Here is a 21,699-nt window from a genome sequence, read left to right as displayed (position 1 = left end):
AGGGGATGGGTTGAGGGGGGCTCCTTCATAGGCTTAAGCAGACAGTTGAAGATAAAGTGGTCCCTTGTCATTTAAAGGGCATCATTTCTTTAGAAAAGCTTACCCCTTCTCTAAAGCTTAAAATTACATTATTTTGGCTCTAACAAATGCCTGGTGTGAGTCCTTCCAGAGGGGATTGTTAATGTCACTTGGGCTCTTGAATTATTGATGAGTTTCAGGGTTTGTGGAATTAATGAGCTTCAGTAGTGGGTAAGGCTAGGCACGTTGCTTTAGCAAGTCGGCCGGTCGCCCTGACTGGTGTGGCTCAGCGGTCTGGGCATCATCCCAGTCAGCTCATAGCCTGGGTTTCAGGCCCGGTCCCCTGTTGGGGGCTTATAAGAGGCAACCAATCAATGTTTCTCTCCTCTTTTTCATTCCCTCCCCCTTTCTCTAAAAATAAATAAATAAAATCTTTAAAAAAAAAGAAAAAAGAAAGTCAACCAGTCACCCCAGAGGAGGCTTCCTCTTACTGCCCAATGGGGTGTGATCACCCCAGAAGCAGATTCAGAACAAACCTCATTCAACCCACAGGTACTCAGGGTCCCTCTGAAACCCTGAAACTGACAGAACAATGCAGACCCTTGGGACATAACTTGGTCCATTTAAAGAAACTGCCTGTGGATAAAGTGTTCCATGATGTCAGGTTTGGAGCTTTCCCTCCAGGGGAACACCTGCCCCTCCAGGCAGTTTCGGAGCTGCACAGGATGTGGGCACCAGGCCCTAAGGGCTAAGATGAGCTCCCTGGACCACGGCCTCCCAGAGTGGGCTTTGTGGGATGGAGTCCTCCACATTTCTGTAAATGGCTATGGGGGAAAGAATTCTGAGGTCAAATTGGAAAATGTCCTGATAGCATCATAAGCAGGTTTGTTTTCTGTAACACTTCTCAGAGTCTTTGATATATTAATATTGAGCATGACTTTCTAGGATAAGACCATAGGATGCAATGTTTTCCAAACTTATTTGGCCGCAGAAGCTTGTTTTTGATGAACTCATAGAAGTGATATTCCACAAAATTTACACTGGGAAGGATTGTTTGAGATATAAGACCCACTTTAAATCCTTTCTGGAACAAAGTACAGTAAGTAGAATATAAAATTCTTGAAATAAGGGGATATCTCATCTCTGTATACCCTACAATTAACACAGGTCTTGCATCCAGTAGGTGCAAAGTAAAATTTGTTGAAATGAAGAACTAAAACACCAAATCTGAAGTTGCTTTGACCTTCTTACTGGATTGCTTACATGGAAAGAACCTAACAGATCATTACATTCAAACTCTCGTTTTATAGATGAGGAAGTTGAGTCCAAAAAAGGAAAAGTAAACTTTCCTAAGATCCCACAACTTAGGCAGGCAGGAGGCAGCAGCACGCAGGCTTCCTGTGACACTCACTGATTCATCTCAACAAGTAGGTACTGAGAGTGTGCAAGGCATGGATTAGGCCCCAAGTCGCCTTTATGGAAGTTACATTCTAATGAAGGGAGTAAGATGTTAAGCTAATCACAAAATGAATAATTTAAATATACTTGGGAGCATTGCTCTCAGGGAGAAGGACACAGTGCTAGGAGAGTGTGAAATGGTGGTCCTGGACTGGGACCCCTGGCCCTGAACACATCTTGCTGTCTCCTACGCCACTGCATGCTGCAGCCTATGCCACCTGGCTTGTCTGAGGTCTCTGGCAAGGTTTGCATTCACGAGGACCATAGCTTTGGACCCAAATGTTGACACACTTTGAACTGGCAAAAGGCTATTTTCTGGTTTGTCAATTTCTTAGTGAAGTTATACAGCATTAAAACAAATCCAATAATAAAAATAAAAATAATAGTAGCTTTCATTTATTGAATACCTACTTCTGTCACCCACTGTGCTAAATGGTTGACATACATTATTTCATTAATCTTCTCAACAGCTGTTTGAATTAGGTATTATCTCCATTTTACAGATAAGAAAACTGAGGTCTAGAGAGGTAATTAATTTGCCAGTCATCCTACATGTAGTAAGTAAAATGGTGGTGCTGGGATTTGAACTGAGATCTGCCCAGCTCCAAAGTCCACACTGTATTACACCACATGGTCTTTAAATAAATGTTTAGGATTAAATATTGTGAAATTGTAACTGCCATAGAAAATCAGAATCTGAAAGATATAACAAAAGTTATTTAATTTAGAAATAATGTATATAAAGTGTGTAGCACAGTGGCATAGACATTTAGTCATCGTGATTACTGTCCCAAAGCACCTAACTCAGGGGTTGGCAAACTGCAGCTCACAGACCAAATCTGGCTCATCACATGTTTTTTTAAATAAAGTTGTATTGGAATACAGCCATGCTCATTCATTTATAAATCGTATATGGCTGTTTTCAAGCTACTAGGACAGAGTTAGGTTATTGCAACAGAGACCTTATGGCTTACAAACCTAAAATATTTATTAACTGGAAGTTGATAGAAAAAGTTTGCTGACTCTGATATAAATAACTGCCTTAGTTTTCTATTTTGCCTTTCTATAAGCCCTGCCTGAGGTTATGGGTACAACTTACAATGTCATTCAAAACAGTAGGTAAAAGTGAGTAGAAGACTCAAATATTATGTTCGAGCCATAAGTCAGGCTTTGTTTACCATGCCTACATGATCTTATGTAATCCTCCCGACAACCCCAATTTGTAAGTTGACCAAGGCTCAAAGAACGAAATGTTGCCTAGATTCAAAAGCCACTGAGTGGCAGAGCCAGCCTTTGTTATGGTCCCCAAGCTTGTGCTACTGCTCACGAGATGTTCTTGGCATGTTACAAGGGGCTATATCTTAGAGCAAGAAAAAAAAATATACCATTCTTAACATTTGGACCCTGTTTCCTCCCAAGACTAGTTTCAAATACAAATAAGGTTTAATCAACAGCAAGTCCCAGCTGGATGGACAAACATTTGAATGGGACTAATTGAGGAATGAGGGAGTCTATAACTGTTCAGATCAGGAGGGGTGGCTGATGTTGGCTTCCAAATTAGAATGCCCGAGTAGTCACCTGCACGTCCCAGCACTGCTCCTGTGCTTTTGCAACTGCTTTCTGTGTCACTTTTGGGTGGCAGTGCTGATGGCATCTGTTTCACATTTCCCAACAGGCTTCTTTGCAAAGACCATGTAGCCTACACTTGCTTCTAAACTTCTGGAGGAAGCCCTCCTAGGCTTGGTGTACACACTCAATAAATGTTTCTTCCATAGAATGGAAAACACAGTGGCCAGATTGATTGATTGTTTGCTGTGTGAACATCTCGTAAATGAGCATTTATGAAAAGAAAAGTTCTTTTGGAACTGAAATGTTCTTTTCTTTTACTTTGTTATTAACAGTCAACTTTCAAAAGTCCCTGAAACACTAAAGTTTTAGATTCCAATTGGTTGGCCACTCAGGGAATGCTTACCTTGGCCTAGGCCTTATCCTGGACGGCAACGTTCACATTTGTCCTTTTAAAAAAAAAAGGGGGGTTGATTTTCAGTTATTTCATGGCAGAAAATTCAGTTTGTAGCCATATTTGTAGCAGTCAGTTGCTCATAATAATAGATTTTTGTAGACAACAGAGTGCTTTCACATCTATACCTTTCCCTGAGACTGAGCACAGGCAGAGAGAAAACATGAACGCTTGCCAGGGAAAGGTGGTTTCTTGATAGCTCCTTGAAGACAGGGTTTGGCAGGTTTGTTAAAATGCAGACTTGAATGAAAACAAGTGGCAAAATAGAAACTGAAGTGAACCAAGTAATTTACCAGATTTTCCGACATAGATTTCTAAGCCACATGCTCAGAAAGAGGGGTTTGAAAAGGTGGTCATCAAAAACCTGTAAATCTATTTGAATAGTAATAAAAACTCCCCACCTTATGATATAGTCAAAGATATAGTCAAAGCAGAACCAAGGCAGAGTCTAAATACTGCCTGACACTTCTTGATTAAATCATATGTGGCCCTCTCAGACAGATGGCCGCTCCTGTGTTAGGTTCCCACCATATTTCGTACATCTCCCTTAGGACACTTAGCAGTGAAATATTTTGCTTATACAAATCTGTCTCCTTTCATAAGCTACATGCTTCTCAAGAATAAGAACTAGGTCTTATTCATCTCTGTACCTCCAGTGCTAGCTCAGAGGAGGTGCATAATGAATGACAGGCAGGCAGATGTACAGATGAACAAAGTTAGGGAAGGGCAGTCTGCCCGAGCCTGCATTAGTAATTGCAGGCAGCCCTGGGTAGCCTCGCTAATGTCCATCATCAGGGCTCCTCTGGGGCGAGAGCCCTTGTTAGTGACTGCAGATGAGATGGGAAGAAAAAGACCCAGGGACTCGTCCTCAAGAGCAAAGACAGTTGTTTAGCAGAAAATAGGACAAAATAAACAAAAAGCCTACGGTCCAGTACAGGTGATGTAGAAACAAGAGCTGGAAAAAGGTATAGCCTTTAGAAGGAGACCCAGGGTGCTGAGGGAATATGAGGAGTAAACAGAGAAATGATCGCTTTGTCCCAGACAGCTGCCACGGACAGGAAAAACAAGAGTGAACAAGGAGCAAGGATCAGACAGAAAGCGCCATTGGTCAGATTCCAACAGGCCCACATCTACTGATTCCCACTCTATGGTCCTGATCACTTTTGAAAGGGGAGATTTTAGATGCAGGAGGTGTGGGTTTCAGACCTGTTCCTGCCACTTCTGACTGTACCACCTCCTGACTGTGCAGCCTTAGCAAGTTCTCTACCTCTTGAGTCCTGGCTGCCTCTCAGAGCAATGGCAGTTCCTAATGATACCAGCCTCCCTGGGTGCTCAGGGCACCAATGTGCTGATGGATGTGAAAGCATTTCTGTCAGTTTGCAGGTGGAGTGTGAGTGTGTGTGACTGCCCTTGGCCACGGACGATCAGACCGCAATTCCGTGTGCTTTGCCTTGCAGAGGGCTGCCCTGGGTTGTGCAATGGCAACGGCAGATGCACATTGGACCTGAATGGGTGGCACTGCGTCTGCCAGCTGGGCTGGAGAGGAGCTGGCTGTGACACGTCCATGGAGACCGCCTGTGGTGACAGCAAAGACAACGATGGAGGTAAGGCTGTGGCACCCATGAGTCCCGAGCAGCTCTGGGTTGGGGGAGACTCCAGGCAGACAGTGGGCATCATGAGTAAACAGACCACCAATATACCAGCTGGCCAATCAAGGAGGCCTTCAGGGCAGACATAAAACTGTCCATGTGGTCTAGGGAATGAGTACACATCACTAGTTTTTCCATTTGAATTAATTAAAAATAAGTAAATAAAATTAATTGCCATCCAACAGCGAGTGCAGAGGAGAAAGCATATGGAACAAAGAATTTTCTAACAGTTCAATAGTGGAATGAGTTGCCTGACAAAGCTATGAGATCCCCTCACTGAGAGTGGATAAGGCCATCCAATTCTGGGTCACAGAAAGTAGCTGAAAGGATACTTCTCCAAGGTAGAGTTGCCTTGGGTCAAGGTTTCATCTCTGATTGTGGTGGTAACCCTCAACAAGCACATTGGGGGCCACCTTCTGCCCCTGTGATCTTGTAATAGAATTTTTCTCTGCTATTGGGATTTTTTTCTAAGTGCTGGATAGTCAAAACGCTAAGGAAGGGAAGCCTCATCTTGTGAAACATTTATTACCTGAGAGTGAGGAGATCAGGGTTCTAAACCCAGTTCTTTGACTCCCTGTGTATCCTCAGGCAAGCTACGTGATGTCTCTGGGCCTCGTGCTTCCTATTTGTAGAATGAAGTGGTTGGATGATGAAAACCTTCCAGTCCTTAAATTAGAGCTAGAATTAGCCTCCATCTTTCTGCTGTATAAACTTGGATAAATACAACCATAATGTGCTCTACTTTCCCACTTGGAAAATGGACTGATTCTTCCTGACCCCTACCAATCTTGGGGGTTATAAAGAGAATAAAAACACAGAAATATGAAAAAAATTGAAACAGTTAACCTTCCTTTTCTAATGCAGGCCTACCATTGGGCCTGGTCCAAATGTGTTTATGTGGCTCCCTCACGTTCATGCTGGGGACTGTCTAGTACACCACAGAACAGGAAATCAGCAGACCAGGAAGTCTGTATCCCACCCATTGGAATTTTCTACTTAGCATGATTCTATAATCTCAAAGCACCATAAGGATTAAAAGGCCAATTGTGTGCTGTTGTGATTACTATGGTTCATTTATTTGCCTTGAGCTGGCTGTAGCAACCTGGAAAGGACTGTTTCAGACTGCTGGTCTTTGTCTGAGCCACTTTTCATTCCTTCCATCGGCTGCCTGCATCCAGGAGGTGGTCGGGCCTGTCCACCCAGGCCCGGGTCCATGGAGTAATTGTCAACAGTCTCTTGTGGGCCTGGGCCTTGGTTCCGAGGCAGAGACAGTATGTACGTGTTCTCTTCTGACACCTTGCAGGGCTGAAATGTCCCTTAATCAGTCTGAAATTTGTGGAGTTCATTAATTCTTGTGCTCCATAAATATTCAGAACTCCTGTAGTAGGGCCAGGCTCTAGGCACAGAGATGAAGAAGTCTTGTCCCTGTACCCCAGGTATGCAGATGAGTAGAATAGGAATGACCTAAAGTTGAGTGCTAATGGATGTTCATAAGCACGGCTGTAGAGTTAGATATTTGTGCTGTGGGAGTGGGCAAACATTCATCAGGGGGGTGATACCTGAGTAGGGCAGCATTTCCAGAAAGGAAAAGGCTTTCTGTCCAGAGAGATCCTTATGGCAAAGGCAGGCTAAGCAGGGAAAGGCACCAAGTTTCCCTTGGTGATACCAGTGGTCTTCAGGTAAGAGGAAGTGCAATAATACTTGCTTTTCATAGGAAAGAGATGTTAACCTAAATTATGTGCATAATTTCCTCCACAGTCCCCTTCATTTTGCCCATGTAGACACAATAGCAGTGACCAACAGGAAATTCATGCAGTAGGAGAGAGGGGCAGAGGCACAGCACCAAGAAGTCATTCTCTTCTCAAGAGCCCAGGGTCTCGGCCAAGGCCTTCAACAGCTATTGAACATCTAGGCAGCAACAGAACTGAATGTCCTTGAGAAATGTGGGGAGAGGGTGCATCTCCCCCACAGCACACACACAAAAATAGGTTATAAATCGAGGTTCATTTATTCTCTCATATTAATGTAGTCCAGGGTTTCCTCTGTAACTAACCCTCCAAGCCAGCCCTCCCAGCACTAGAACTCACCTGTGTTTACATGGCGGGGGGAAGTCCATAGCCCCACAGCTTTGGTGGGAGAAAGAGGGAAACATGGCTGATCCAGACCCCAAAGGAGCAGAGCTTCCTCCAGCTGCTCTGGCAGATTAGCCAGCAGGGGCTAGAAAAGAACAATCAGAAAGTCCCCCAATTTTTGCTTACATTTATGAAGCATGTTATAGGCTGAAAGGTGCTTTTACTTTTTAAAAAAGCCATATAACAGCAGCCCTGTAACCTGGGTTTATTCACTTACTCGACAAATGTTAACTGAATGTTTGCTCAGCACGTGGTCCTGTCCTGGGTCCTGGGGCCTCAGAGAGAGATAAGACAGTCCCTGCCCCTGTGAAATTCACAGTCTGGAGGGAGAGAGAAACAGCACACAGGAGCATGCAAGGGATTGTTGCTGTGCTGAAGAAGCATCAACTCGTTCAGCTGATGCTATCAAATGCCGGGATATTCCACCGGAACCTTGATATGGTCCCGCTCCTGTGAGCTCCTGTGAGGCTTCCAGTCTAGCCAGGAAGACAACTAGCTGGAGAGACCAGATTATTGAGGGGGCTCAGCCTTGGGTTTCGACTATGAAATGAGGAAACATGCCACCTCAGGGCCCTTTCAGTTTGGTGGCTTCTCCACCGTTTGGGGCAATCCAAAGGAAAGTGCAGGTGGACCCTGCTTTGCACGAAGACACAGATGAAACAAACCATGCTGGCAGAGACAGGGCCCTTCCCACTGGCCTCTCTATCACTCTGGGCCTTCGCCAAATGGGGACAGTGTTAGTGGAGGGAAAAACAGGGCAGGCTGAACAAGGCAGCACAGAGTGAGCCATATGTAGCTCTGGGCTGTTTTCAGTTGAGTCAAGCACACATTTGTTGGGCTCCTGCTGTCTACAAGTCTCCATGCTCCTTTCTGAGGGGGTGTAAAGACCAGTGAACATGGCCTAGTCTTTTTCCATCAGGAAGCTCACAGTCATTTGGAAGTAATGATACCCAAGCAACTAAATTGAATGGAAGCAGAATGAAAGAAGTGCCTTTATTTCAGCCATGATGTGGGATGCAGTATAATCCCAAATAAGTCAGTCAGGGTGGAGGAAAAAAGTGTTAAGAGTCCTGCTGAGTGGTTATTCTTGGCTCATATGACTCAGCAGCTTGGAGAAGGAATTAGCAGGTTTTCAAGTCGTAACAGAACTGGAAGAGACAGGACATCGACTCCAGCTCCCTTCTTCTACTCCCCTGCACGTTTCAGAGAGGGAATGTGACATCATTACCCTCTGTGACAGCAGGGACGGACCTGGAGAACATTATGCTGAGTGAAATAAGCCAGTCAGAGAAAGATAAGTACCATGTGATCTCACTCAGATATGGAAACTAATGAACAATGTAAACTAACAAAGTGGAGACAAACTTAATGGATACAGAGAACAGACTGATAGCTGTCTGAGGGGAGGGTGAGAAAGGTAAAGGGATTAAGCAAAGGAAAAAAATAAAAGGAAGGCTCGTGGACACAGACAACAGTATGGTGATTGCTGGAGAAGAGGGGGAGAGGGGGAGGTGGAAGAGGGTAAATGAGGGATAAATGGTGATGGAAGGAGATTTGACTTGGGTGGTGAACACACAATACAATATATAGATGGTGTATTACAGAATTGGACAGCTGAAACCTGTATAATTGTATTAACCAATGTCACCCCAATAAATTCAATTTTAAAAAAAGTCACAAAGAAAGTCATTAACACAGCCTGGACTGAGAGCCAAGACTCCGGAGCCATTCCATGTAGCCCTGTGAGCCTAGAGGACGTCTACCTTCTCCTAGTGATTGATTTACTCTCCTCCCAGAAATGTAGTGTGGGCACTTACTTGAATTTAAATAGGCTACAATAGTATCACAAAGCCAGCCAGAGTATGAGAAGGATAACTTGTATGTCATTTTACAGTTTGCAAAGCAATTGTGCATCCACCCAGCATCACTGGGAGGCCTGTGGTATTGTTTGCCCCTTACTATGTCCTTATGATGGGGACACCAGGGCCTGAGGAGCAGAAGTATTTTGCTCATGTCTCGCAGCCTGCAGGGGGGCATTTCTGCCATAGATTGTGAGGTCTGGCCACATTAGAGCGTTTTCACTGTGCTCAGACCTCAGACTTACGGCTCTACCATAAACTCAGCTGTGGTTCTTTAAGTTATCTGAGAACTCCTGGTTTCTCTTTCCCAATTTTCTAGGCTTAAAGCAATCCTTTCCAAATTAAACCTGAATTTCAAGCTTCATTAAGAATGCAATTGCAGTGTTTTTAAAGTATGACACCAAAAACAAAAAAGTTACACGATATGGCTGAGTTGGCTTTAGCATTATTGTTTTGTTTTTGTTTTCCTTTATGGTTGTTGTCTAGATTTAAAAACAAAAAACAGATCCCGAACTGATCTCAGTGACACCCACCTCCGGGGACCCTGTCAAGCCTGCTGTGTCAGTCTCGAAGGCCTCCAGATTTCACCCAGGGCACAGTTGGTGGGAGGGACCTGCAGAGCGGGCAGGCACCGAGGCCCTGACTCCCCAAGGTGAATCACTCGGTGTGCCCCACTTTGAGAACAAGGCGTGCCTATTCCTGCTCCTTTGTCGAGCCCTGTATGAAGTGCTGTCACATGCATCTTCTCATGTGTTACACATAGACTTTGATGGATGTTTTTTTCATGCCCATTTTACAGACAGTAAAACGGTGCCCAAACATGCTAAGTGTCTATAAAATAAGGGTAATGATGCCTACCTTGCAGGGTTGCTGTGATCATATGCTGAAATATATTATAGGTGATATATTTAAAGTGCCTGAGAGACAACACAGCACAGTGATTTGAGGTAGAGGATCCATGCCCAGAGTGGACTGACATCCTGGCTCCCCCTTTTGCCAGTGCACGACCTTGAATGAGCCATTCAACTTCATCACCTGCAATGTCGGCTCCCTTTCTACTGCTTCTTTCCACCTATGATCACAGCAACATGATGTTTATTATGAAATAAATGTATATTTATATATAAATTATCATTCTTAAACATTGAAATTATACTCTATAAAAGTTTATATCCTACTTTCTTCACTTAGAATTATACTCTTTTTCTCCATATAATAATGTATTGTGACCTTTTTTTATTTTCAGATTAAAATTTGTATCTCAAACTGTCACGCCCACTTATAGAAGGAAAAAATATAAATGTATGCAAAGTAAAACAGTAGCCGTTGTTTAGAGAGCATCCGAGGTGCCAGGTGCAGTGTGGGACTCTGCCCATGATCACCAGCCCTCACCCCACTTGCAAGGCAGACACTGACATGTAGGGAAACTGAGGCTCGGCGAGCTGACATGCTTTGCTCAAAGCCACACAGTGGGAGAGCAAGGATAAGGATGGAACCAGTGTTTAAAAAGAACCCAGGATAAATTGTCACTGGGGTTTAACCAGACCTCTTTTGATAAAGAATCTTCCATAAGCTTCAAGGTGCGATCATTTCTTTAGGCAGTGCTGGTCCCGTGAAGAATAATCACGGATTGCAATTTAGATCGTTGATCACTGCAGCCTGGATGGAGAACCTCAGGAAAACTGAGAACAAAGCGCTCTGTCCTTTCTCCTGCTCACCTCCCATTGCTGGGATGGAGAATTCACATTAAGTCATAGAATTTGTTCACCCTTCAGACTATCTCTAAAACCATGTTTCCTGTGATAAGAGATAAGAGAAATTGACCTTTAAAAATCCTGTGTTCTAAGGGACAGATAAAGATTTTGTAAGCCTTTTCAAAGAAAGCAGAGAATTTTATTATAGTAAATGACAAAAACTTCTCCCAGATGTGTACAGAAAAAGAGGCTCATTCCACCCTCCACCCCCTAGGGCCTCCCACATGCTGCTCACAGCCGGTGAAACAGCTCTGTGGCCAGACTGCTGACAGTAGTGCGATGAGGTTGGCTGATGAGCTGTGGAGTGGGGGAGGAGTTAAGCCTGCAGAGAGACAGATGGACTTGTTATACACTGTCCACAGGACTATCAATTTAAGGAACCACGCAAACAACAATGATGCAAAGAGTATAGTAGCCCACAAATATCCCCAACCTACCCCCAGCTCTATTTTCCTTTTGGCTTCTTGTCCATCTTTCTAGTCTCTGTTTAAGCATCCTTTCTTCCAGGAAATATTCTGGCCCCCAGCCTGAGTTGGGTTCCCACTGTTGGCCTTCCACAGCCCCTCCCATTCCCTGCTTCCTTCTTTTCCATCACTCTGTTGTCTGACCAATCAAACTGAATCCTTTGGAGGCATGACTGACTGTTTGTCCAGTGCCCAACACAGGGCCTGCCAACTACATGACAGGTGTTAAAAGAACAGAACAGGCCTGCCCCCTGTGCCTTCTTTCTAAGGAGAGGAACCAGTTCTTCCAGGGAGGGCTGGCTTCATTACATCCCACGGCCCTCAGTGGACCCTGCCAGACTGATCCATTTGGGATTCTCACATAATCATTCATTCGTTTTTTTTCACTCATTCATCAACTACAGTGCTTTGTGTGCAAGGCGCTATGCTATGCATTTGGGATACGGAAATAAAACAGGCCAGTTCCTGCCCTCTGTAGAGGGGGACAGGATAGAGAAATAGATCTAACAGCTGGACTTGGAGAAAGATAGGGGAGCAAATTCCCAACCCTGCCATTTTATTAGCAGTGTGACGACAGGTATATCACTTAACCTGAGCCCCAGCGTCCTTGTTTGTAGAGATGGGAAGGCTCACTGACCACCTTCGATAGAACTCTCATGCACACCTTTCACTCTCTGCGAAAGTTACAGCAGGTAGCCAGCCACCAGAGGAATAGGGCCTGGGGCCTATGAAGGCCAGAAGGTAGCTGTCAGGCAGGTTAGCTTCAGAGGCTGCCCCATTGACCTTCCACTTTACAGACGAGGACACTGACATCAGAGAGGGAGGCGAGTCGCCCAATATCCCTGGCAGCTATTAAGATCACAACAAAATGAGCAGAAAGCCACTTCTAGTCAGGACTTCAAGGGATGGCAGAGGGTTTCACCCACCCCTGTGCCCCTGCGGCTGTCTGCAGAGGAGGCTCCTGGGACAGCAGCAGGAATGGGAAGGACAGCAAAATTTTCTTACAGTGAATTCACTTACTCTTCCCAACCTAGGAACCTTTCAGCAATGCTGAGAGTTTGGCAGAGCTTATTATCCCAGTTTTACGCCCATAAATTACTTCTCAGACATATGAAGGGACACACCCAAGGTCTCATGGCTGGAGAATGGCAGACCCAGGGAAGGAAGTAGGTCTTCAGGCTTCTAGCCTGGATTTTTTTTCTCCCAAATACTCCTGCCCCTAGTTCTTAAGGTCATTTGACACTCAGCAGCAGGGTAGGCAGTGAGGGATGCAAGAGGAAATGGCATGGCCCTCATGCTCATGTTGATAGCATGCAGATGGAAATGTCAGCAGAAACCAGTGCACCCTGCAGCATTTCAGCATGGGGCAGGGGTCTTCAAGTTCAAGGGTTACAAGCACATGAACCACTTTGGAATGTTCCTTTAATGATTCAGTAACCTGGCCTCCTTTTTTCTTTGTTTTTTTTTCCCTCTCTCCTTGCCTGCCTGCCTTCCTTCTTTTTCTTCTTTATTCTTTCTTTCATCTTTCTTTTTAATTCCTGTTCTGCCTTTTTTTTTCTGGCCATTTCCTTTCCTCTTCTCTTTGCCCTCCACCCCCACCAGAGCTCACTGCTGAGTGTGGCATTGCTTCACCTCTCCCAGCCTCGAGCAGTCTGAATGGCCTCTGACATTTTCTTCTGCCCCTCTCCACTTCCACCAGAAGCTGGGCGTTAGAGTTTAGGAGGGTTTTATTGAAAACTTGAAGGAGCTCTGGCTGTGTGGCTTGGTTGGTTGGAGCATCATCCCATACACCACAAAGGATTCATTCCCTAGTCGGAGTGCTTATGGGAGGCAACCGATTGATGTTTCTCTCTCTCTCTCTCTCTCTCTCTCTCTCTCTCTCTCTCTGTGTGTGTGTGTGTGTGTGTGTGTGTGTGTGTGTGTCTCAAATCAGTGAAACATCCTTGGGTGAGAATTTTTTTTTAATTTTAAAGAAAAGAAATCTTCAAAATTCTCTTTTCTTGTTGGTGTTTTGAGGCTTTTTAAAGTTTTTCTGCTGTGATAATGAGGGTCTTGCCATAGGAATAGCAAATAGAGGAAACAGGGACATTTTCTAAGTCAAACAGTGTGTGTGTAATATACAATTGAGTGAAATATGAAGTGTTTTGGGAATGTAAATGTTTCCAGACTGGCCAAAGCCAGAGAATCTCAAAAACTATACATTGATGTTTTCTGGTCTACCTCAAATTTACTTTTCTATCCCCAAAGCATACTTTTTCCTCTTAATATAACTCTTCTAAAATTGTCATCTGTGCCTAAGAAAGTGAAACTGTGGAAGATTCTCTCTTGCTGTAGAGCAGTTGTATGCCCTGTTGCAGGCTACCATGTGCTGCATTTGACAATATAAAGAGGGGCTTGCCTTGTCCAGGTGGCTCAGTTTGTTGGAGCGTCGTCCCATACACCAAATGGTTGTAGGTTCAATTCCCGGTCAAGGCATATACCTAGGCTGTGGGTTTGATCCCTGGCCAGAGTGTGTACAGGAGACAACCGATGGATGTTTCTCCCTCACATCAATGTTTCTCTCTCTCTCCCCTCCCCTCCCTGCTCTAAAATCAATTAGTGTATCCTCGGGTGGGGACTAAAAACAATAATAACAAATACAAAATAAAGAGAGACTTGTCTGAAAGCTGGTCTTGTATATTGAGCCTGTGATAAGAATTTTATGGGCTCTACTCCTTTTTAAAATATGTACATGTCATTTAAATATGATTGTCTCTATTAGCAGAGATTTAGCCCACATTTACTATGCAGCAAATATTTGCTGAATGAATGATTAGGGAGCATCAACATAGGAAGGTGTAGGCAGACAGAATTCTTGACCTGGCATTAATCACTTACCTGTGATGCATACCGTGAGCAATTCCCCAGTCCCAGGATCTCTCATGAGAGCGCTGTTTATGGGATACCTCCATGTCAGAGGACCTTAATTTTCAAGTCCCCTGAGTTCTCTACCATCCTAACTTACAGATATGTTGCTATGGCCATGTTTATCTAATTCATTTCTCCCAGGCAAGACTGCATGAGACAGGGCTGCCCAGAAATGTATGGATGGGGAGGAGGCCACCACAGGGCCAAATGGTGGGTTTGTTATCATGATATCTGTTCCACAGAAGCACCTGGCCAGGAGCTAACAGTAGCTATCAAGCACTTAGGCGCTGGTCATCAAGCTAAGTGCTTCACATCCATGATCTCACCCAATCCTCCCAGCATCTCTGTGAGGAAGATCTGACTGTTCATTTTACAGATGGCAGACTGAAGCTCAAAGCCCTCGCTAAAACTTTCACATCCAGCAAGATGGCCAACTAGATCATCACGAAGGCCCTCCGGCCACAAGAACAATTTGTTTTTAAAACTTACCTCTGAGTGTCTTTAAAAAGGAAAAGAAAAGGGATGAGGGGGAGCCCATATTCCAAAAGCAAGAGTGAAGGTGAAAGCTAGAGCCGTGGACACTGGGATCCTGAGATGAGTTGGACAGCCCAGTCTCCAGGAGCTTGTGGTGTCAGGAGGGAGACAGAGACAGTTAAAATTACACCAGCGCGGAGGTGAGTGCAGAGGGAGGCTGCCGTGGGTGCCGACAGTGCCCAGGAGAGCAGCATCTCAGCAAGACTCAGAAATTCATGTTTTCCACCTAAGAAATAGTTCCTAAAAATTTTTTCATGACTCAAAAACCTTTCATACATCACAAAGTACTGAGTTCAGATTTCTGAGTCAGCTTCTTCACTGACTGTGAAACGGTGACCAAGTTACTTGACCGCTGTGAGCCTCTGGTTCTTCCTCTAAAATGGGGGTGATGGGGCTGACAGTGAGAGATTTGGGAAGCCTCAGTGACACTTTCCTTCAAAACATTCCCTGTAAAGCATTTAGCACAATGCCTGTTGCTCAGTAAGTGGTAGCTGTGATCATCATAGTCATCGTCATCATCATCATCACACTTATACCAGAAGTATCAGTAATAATAATTCCGGGATAACCTTCCAAGGTGCCACAGAGCAGAGTGTTTATAAAGAGGTAAAAGACTGGCTTCCAGGGACAGCTTTGGTGGTAAACAAGAGCAGGCAAGAGCTAATAAAATTTCAAATTAGCCATGACTTTTCACGGCCCTTCAATTGTGCTAGCTGATTTAATGGTCAACGTTCCTGCTCACTGGGATTGAATAATGGACCATTTCTGCCGACTTATGGATGCAGCAGCCGAATCTGTCATGCTAACATCAATAGCAGAATGCAAATAACCCTCAGCCTGGGCTGTAATTATGTGTTTAAGCAACGTCTGACAGGGCAGTATGATGGAGCCTGCCGACTGCAGGAGGAGGCAGGTGGTTTGCTAGGTGGTTAGCTGGTGTATCTGGGAACTGGGACAGGAGCCACAAGTTAGGACCCAGGACTGTGCTAGTGTGACGAGACCTGTCCACATCTCAGCATGAATCTGGCAGGTGAGCAGACAAAAGACAAATGGCCCTTCACTGTAGTGAGCCTGTTCTAGGTTCAGAGTCAGGAAGGGGAACTACCCCTTACTCAGCAATAACTGAATGCCAGGTACTCTGCTAGATGTGGGGACATGTTTATTTACGTAACAAATACTTACACGACACTTACTCTAATAATCCCCTTGTGAGAGATGTGACAAACTGAAGCCAGGGACCTTAAGTAACTTGCCCAAGGTCACACAGTATAAGTTTCAGAGCCAGAATTTGACCCCAGACAGTCTGCCTCTGGAATCCATACCCTTTATCATTGTGCTGCCCTCAAGGAGAATATAAGGTCTTGGATACCGTGTAGAAGTGAACAAGAAATATAGGGGATTTTTATCCCTAATTTATTAAGGAGGAAAAAAATGGGGTTTCAGGGAGATCAAGTAAGTTACCTGGGGTCATGACCACTCTGAGGTAAGGAGGTTTAGGGGTGCTGCCCGCTTGGGCGGGGCATCCAGGCTTGCCACTGCATACTCAGTAGCACTCTGGTGGGCAGCAGACCCACAGAGACGCAAGTGAGGGAGCCTGGGGCTCAGCGTGAGAAGAGAAACTCAATCCGGAACTTGAACTTCAATCTCTGAGCCTCATTGATCCTCCCACCATACCACACTATTTATTAAATGGAATAAAGATAATAGTTTTCTGGCACGTATGGACTATCATTTGTCTTCATATTTTTATTCACCTTTCAATTCATTAAATTTTTATTCATTTATTTACTTAATGGTCCTGTTTGAAACGCCTGTCCCAAGTGCTGGGGATACAACAGAGACACCAGAACAGGATCAGTGCCCCTGGGTGGTGCAGAAGTTTGCCCGAAGCCACAAGCTAACAAAGCAGGACACGAAGAACCTGATTCCGCCCCCTTAGACTGTTCTCTGCCTGCAAAGCACATAGACTATAACCCTGGGCTTTTCTGCCCCTCGCTTTGGGCAGCATCCTCTAATCCCTGGGTTTGTTATCCATTTTAAATTAGTCTATGGCACACCTGTAAAAATACTTCAGGATAATGCAAGCAAAAACCTGTGGTCTGGTGGAATTTCTTTCTTTAAACTTTGGGGAGCTGGAAGTTGTAATAGGATTTTCAGTCCTGAGGAAATCCATCCGTGTGGTAAAGAGAATTCCCTGCTAATGGCACCTCGGCCAGACGCTAGAAACCATACAGTAAACTCGGAAAGCCACTCTCACGGCAGGCAGAGCCGGGCTGCAGTACTTACTTCGCAGCTGGGAGAGGTGCTGAGGGTTGCAGAGCCTTTACTGCACAGCCCCTTCCTCACCCCCAAAAGCCAGGCAATCACCAAGTCTTCATGCATTTACCACTTAAATGTCTCACAAAACCTCCACTCCTCTCAGTCCTCACTGTTAGTACTCTCTGCTCAGCAACCATCATTTTTCCCTGCACTACCGCAACAGCCACCCCACCGCCATGGAGCCCCCAGCTTCTCCTTGCTTAAGACTTTTCAGTAGCTCCCATTATCCCTGGGGTAAAATGCAAACTCTCTACCCTGTCCCCACACCCAACAGTCTTACCTTCCTCCTCCAACCCTTCCCTTTCTGAGCCCAGCCTTTGAATTTAGCAGCTTCAATGTTCAATGTGTCCTCTTACCTCTGGGCCTTAATATGTATAATCCCTTCTATTTCTCTGAAAAAATAGCACATGTCCACTACTTGTCCAACTCTCCTATGAGGCTAGTGGTTTGCGACCAGACCTGAAGTACTTGGATCTCCTGGGTACCCAGCAAAAGTCTGGCACTTGATAAAGTAATTTAATGAGTGGGAAATATAGAAGTGAATGAAGGTATTGTGGACAAATGTGGCTTATTGAACATAGTGATGCAAACCTCATGCTCTGTCACCCCTACAGATGGCTTGGTGGACTGCATGGACCCCGACTGCTGCCTCCAGCCCCTCTGCCATGTCAACCCACTGTGCCTGGGCTCCCCTGACCCACTGGACATCATCCAGGAGACACAGGCCCCTGTGTCCCAGCAGAACCTGCACTCCTTCTACGACCGCATCAAGTTCCTCGTGGGCAGGGACAGCACTCACATCATCCCTGGGGAGAACCCCTTTGATGGAGGGTGAGTCCATTGGGCCCAGTTCCAGTCTGGGTCTCTGAGGGAGAACTGAGTCACCTCCAGGGCAACATTTGGGTGGTGGGGGAGAAGGGGCCAGGAGAATGGGCATCAAAAGCTTTTAATGGAATGTCAGGGGAGCCTCAGATACCACATTTAGAAAATATGCTATCCAAGGCATTTGGAATTTTTTATGAGCAAAGTTTTGTTATTCCTGCCCAGTGATAGATGGGGAGAATGAGAAATCAAAGGTCCAGGGGGAATCTTGGATCAATACCCACTTTGCAGTCAGCTATTACTGATTCTGCAGTCCACAGATGAGCTGAAGGCTTTAACACTTCACCCTCAGGACCGAGGTCCGGACGACTTGTTAGGCCAAGGGTGGGTACATCTGCTGACATCCCAGACCGTATGTCCACGCACTCTTTCACGAGTTTTCAATTGTGTCATCTACTGGACAGCTTTTTTTCTGAGGTCTCTTCTGCCAGGTCCTGTGCTAGAATCAGAGAGATGAATGAAATATACCCCCTGCTTGCTGGTCACTCACAGTTTACTACTTGGGGGATAAAAAAAGAGGAGATTCTGTGTGAGAGTCCAGAAATAAGCCCGGAGGACTCTGGGAACATAGAGGAGGTGTTCCTGGGTAAGGGGAAGCTCAGTTCTTAGTTAAGAACTGAGTCTTAAAGATGAAAAATAGCTGGGCAAGGGTTGGAGAGGGCGACCCAGGGCGAGGTGCTGATTGTGCAAAGACCCAGGCTCATGAAAGGGCACAGGAGCCAGCAAATGACTGTTCTCTGTTCTTTGTTCCCCAGTTCAGGGTCTGTGAACAGGAAAAGGTATTCAAGAAGGAGGAATTTGTAACAATTTCTTTTGAATGTCTTCCAATGTAGTAACACCTCATGTGCAAAGGTTTCTCTAAAAGTCAGCACACGTTAATTGAGCAGTCACAGATTGTGTGCCCTCTACATCCATGACTTCCATGCTGAGTGTTCCTGCCCTAAGGGGACAGTGGGGTGGTGATGTGGGTGGAGATGGTGAAGGACATTCTCAAGTTCTGCTTAAAGGGGGAAGTCGGCAGGGCTCAGTCATGGGTTGGGTCTGAGAGATGCTAGAGTTAGGAGACTCTTACTTGGATGCCTGGGTAGGTGATGGCTTCTCACCAGGTTGGCCACCTGAAAGCAAAGCAGGGTTGGGAACGAGGTGATGACCTCCACCTGAGCACCATAAAGGCAAGTAAGGGACACACTTCAGTAGGACACCCCAGAGGAAATGTCTGTTTGTACCTCATAAGCAATTCTGGAGCTCACGCAGAGGTGAGGGCTGGAGATCTCAATCGGGAGCCATCTACAAACAAGCTGGAGCTGACACCATATGTACACAAAGGTTTGCTCAAGGAGAATGTGCATGGGGAGAAGAGCAAGGGCTTTCTCCCCAGCTTTTCTCGCGAAGAAGGAACCAGGGCAGCCACCTGGTAAGAAGTATTATCAACCCCAGAGTGCAACTGGACTCCAAGGAGAAGGCCTCGCTATGGGGACGTGATGGAGCCTGATTCACACCAGAGCCTATCGGACTCAGGGACCCATGATTTCCCTGGCCTGGCCCTTCCTCATGGAAACAGTGACAAGACAGCAGAAGTGAAGTTGGGAAAGTGCTCTGAGCCCAGCCAGAAGGGCTTGATACGAGTGTGTAAATGCATTCAAACTTGAACCTTTTTTAGAGATAAAGGCCCTTTATAGTTCAAACCCTTCAACTTGCCCTGAGAATATTGAGAACCTCCAAGGTTCAGTGACCTTCCCAAACTCACAGGCCAGTCAAGTGGCAGAGCCAGGAACAGAAAGAGAATGAGGAAAAACCTATTCTTTTGTCTTAGCCAGAAATGCTGATTTTGTCTCTGGGTAAGAAGCTTCCTGCTGTCTCATTCAGTTGTATGATTTTGTATATATGTTTGTGGGCCTTGCTGTGGTGTGAGTTCTTCTAATCAACTGGAGATACAAATATTATTCCAAAGAATAATTATTCCTCCAAAAACAAACACTGCTTGCTCATCCTTTCCTTACTGGACCCACTGTGGGATCTGATTAGGGCTGTTGCTGGTTGGTTTCCAGTGGCTGTTCTGTGTAAGAGGTGCCCTTACTATGCCAACCTGGTCAGTGCCAGCAAGGCCCATGAACCTATGTATGTCCTCTGGTCACTTGCCAAGCCAGCAGATCTGACTTGCCTTAAGGAGCCTGTCAAGTCAGGAACTTGAGAATCCTGTACTAATGGGAGAAGTGGACCCATCAGCGGAAGGAGAGTGTATGGGCCTCAGAGTCAGGCCAGCTTGTGTTTCAGAGCCTGGCTCTGCCTCCACTACTAGATGTATGGCTCTGGGCAAGTGGCTTTATATGCTGAATACGTGAGTGTCCATCAACATTCTAAACCAAGTCCTCTAGGAAAGAAGTGCAACATATCATTAATTTTAGCACCTCGATACTCAAAAAATATATACACAGATATTGCCTTGAACAATAAAGAAATAGAAAGAAGGAGAGAGGGAGGGATTGAGGGAGGGATGGTAAGAAGGAGGATGGATGGATACGTTATCTAGTTTACTTAATTTTATCCTGTGGATTCAGAGCCCAGAGAGGTTAAATCATCTACTGAAAATCACATTACAGATTAGTAGCAGAAGCAGGAGAAGTCAGCTCCCACATCATTGTTTATGTATCTGTCACCTTCAGTTAAATTACAAATGCTTTCAAAGATGAGACCATTCAACTCTTCAAACCCATAACACTAGACTATACTATTTGCTCTACAAATGAATGGATAGTGGTAGCTTCCAAATGTTACTGTAAAAATTCCTTTTGCCTAACATTTTTCTGAATCATCATGTCCAGCTCCGCACTGATCTAAATTCAGACGAAATGGCTATCTGTCACTGCTGAGTAGCCCCAAGTAGATTCTTATGTAAAACAAGCCCTGGTGACTGGACACCCAGAAACGGGAGGCAGCAGATGCTTTTCTCTTTTGACTACCTCCTTGGTGTTCCATAACCTTGATCTCAGCAGTAATGTGGCGCTTATTTACACAATTGGGATAAAGTGAAATTGGTTACCAAGTTTGGGTTGTTGCTTTCCTTCCTCTCACGTGAAGGAATGTGGACCAACAGAAACAGCCCAGAGTTTGAATCTTGGCTTTTCCTCCCACTAGCTCAGTGTGACATCAGGAAAATGACTTAACCTTTGTGCACCTACCTTCAATTATAAATTGACAATAATAGCAATTATTCATAAAAGCCATTGAAAATATTAACTAAAGTAAAGCCCCTGGCACAGGGCTTGGTACACAGGTGATCAGTAAATGGTGGCTTTTATGGCAGCAGCCTGACCTGGTGGAAACAAGCTGTGGAATTAGCCAGACCTGGATTTAAAGTTAGTTGCATCCACTTGTTAGCTATGCGAACTTGGGAAAATTCTGTGACTTCTCTGAACTGTTTTTCTCATCTGTAAGAGTGAGATAATAATGTCTATTTTGCAGGGTTTCTGTGAGAATTGAACAACAAATATATATATATATATATATATATATTTGTGTGTATGTACACACACACACACACACACACACACACACACATAAAATCTCAATCTAATACTGGCCACACACAAAAATGCTTGCTAATTATATGATAATGGAGGTGATGATGATGAAGATGATGGTGGTGATGTTGAAAACAGCTTCCAATTCCACTTCCTTAATTGGAAGTGAAATTTGAGAGTAA

General features: G+C 45.0%; 1 protein-coding gene across 2 annotated transcripts in view; it reads left to right on the top strand.

Annotated features, from left to right (window-relative positions):
• TENM4 (teneurin transmembrane protein 4) overlaps window positions 1–21,699 on the top strand; it is a 737,235-nt gene that overhangs the window by 625,544 nt on the left and 89,992 nt on the right. For both annotated transcript variants that reach the window (XM_045817894.1, XM_045817893.1), the window contains 2 exons: window positions 4,954–5,100; window positions 17,729–17,945. In XM_045817894.1, the coding sequence (XP_045673850.1) occupies window positions 4,954–5,100; window positions 17,729–17,945 (364 nt within the window). The remainder of the gene's footprint in view (window positions 1–4,953; window positions 5,101–17,728; window positions 17,946–21,699) is intronic.

Source organism: Phyllostomus hastatus, unplaced genomic scaffold, assembly GCF_019186645.2.
Source record: "Phyllostomus hastatus isolate PE091 unplaced genomic scaffold, TTU_PhHast_1.1 phas_scaffold_317, whole genome shotgun sequence".
Lineage (NCBI taxonomy): Eukaryota > Metazoa > Chordata > Mammalia > Chiroptera > Phyllostomidae > Phyllostomus > Phyllostomus hastatus.
The sequence above is the reverse complement of the archived record's forward strand: the minus strand, read 5'-3'. Positions and strand labels throughout refer to the sequence as shown.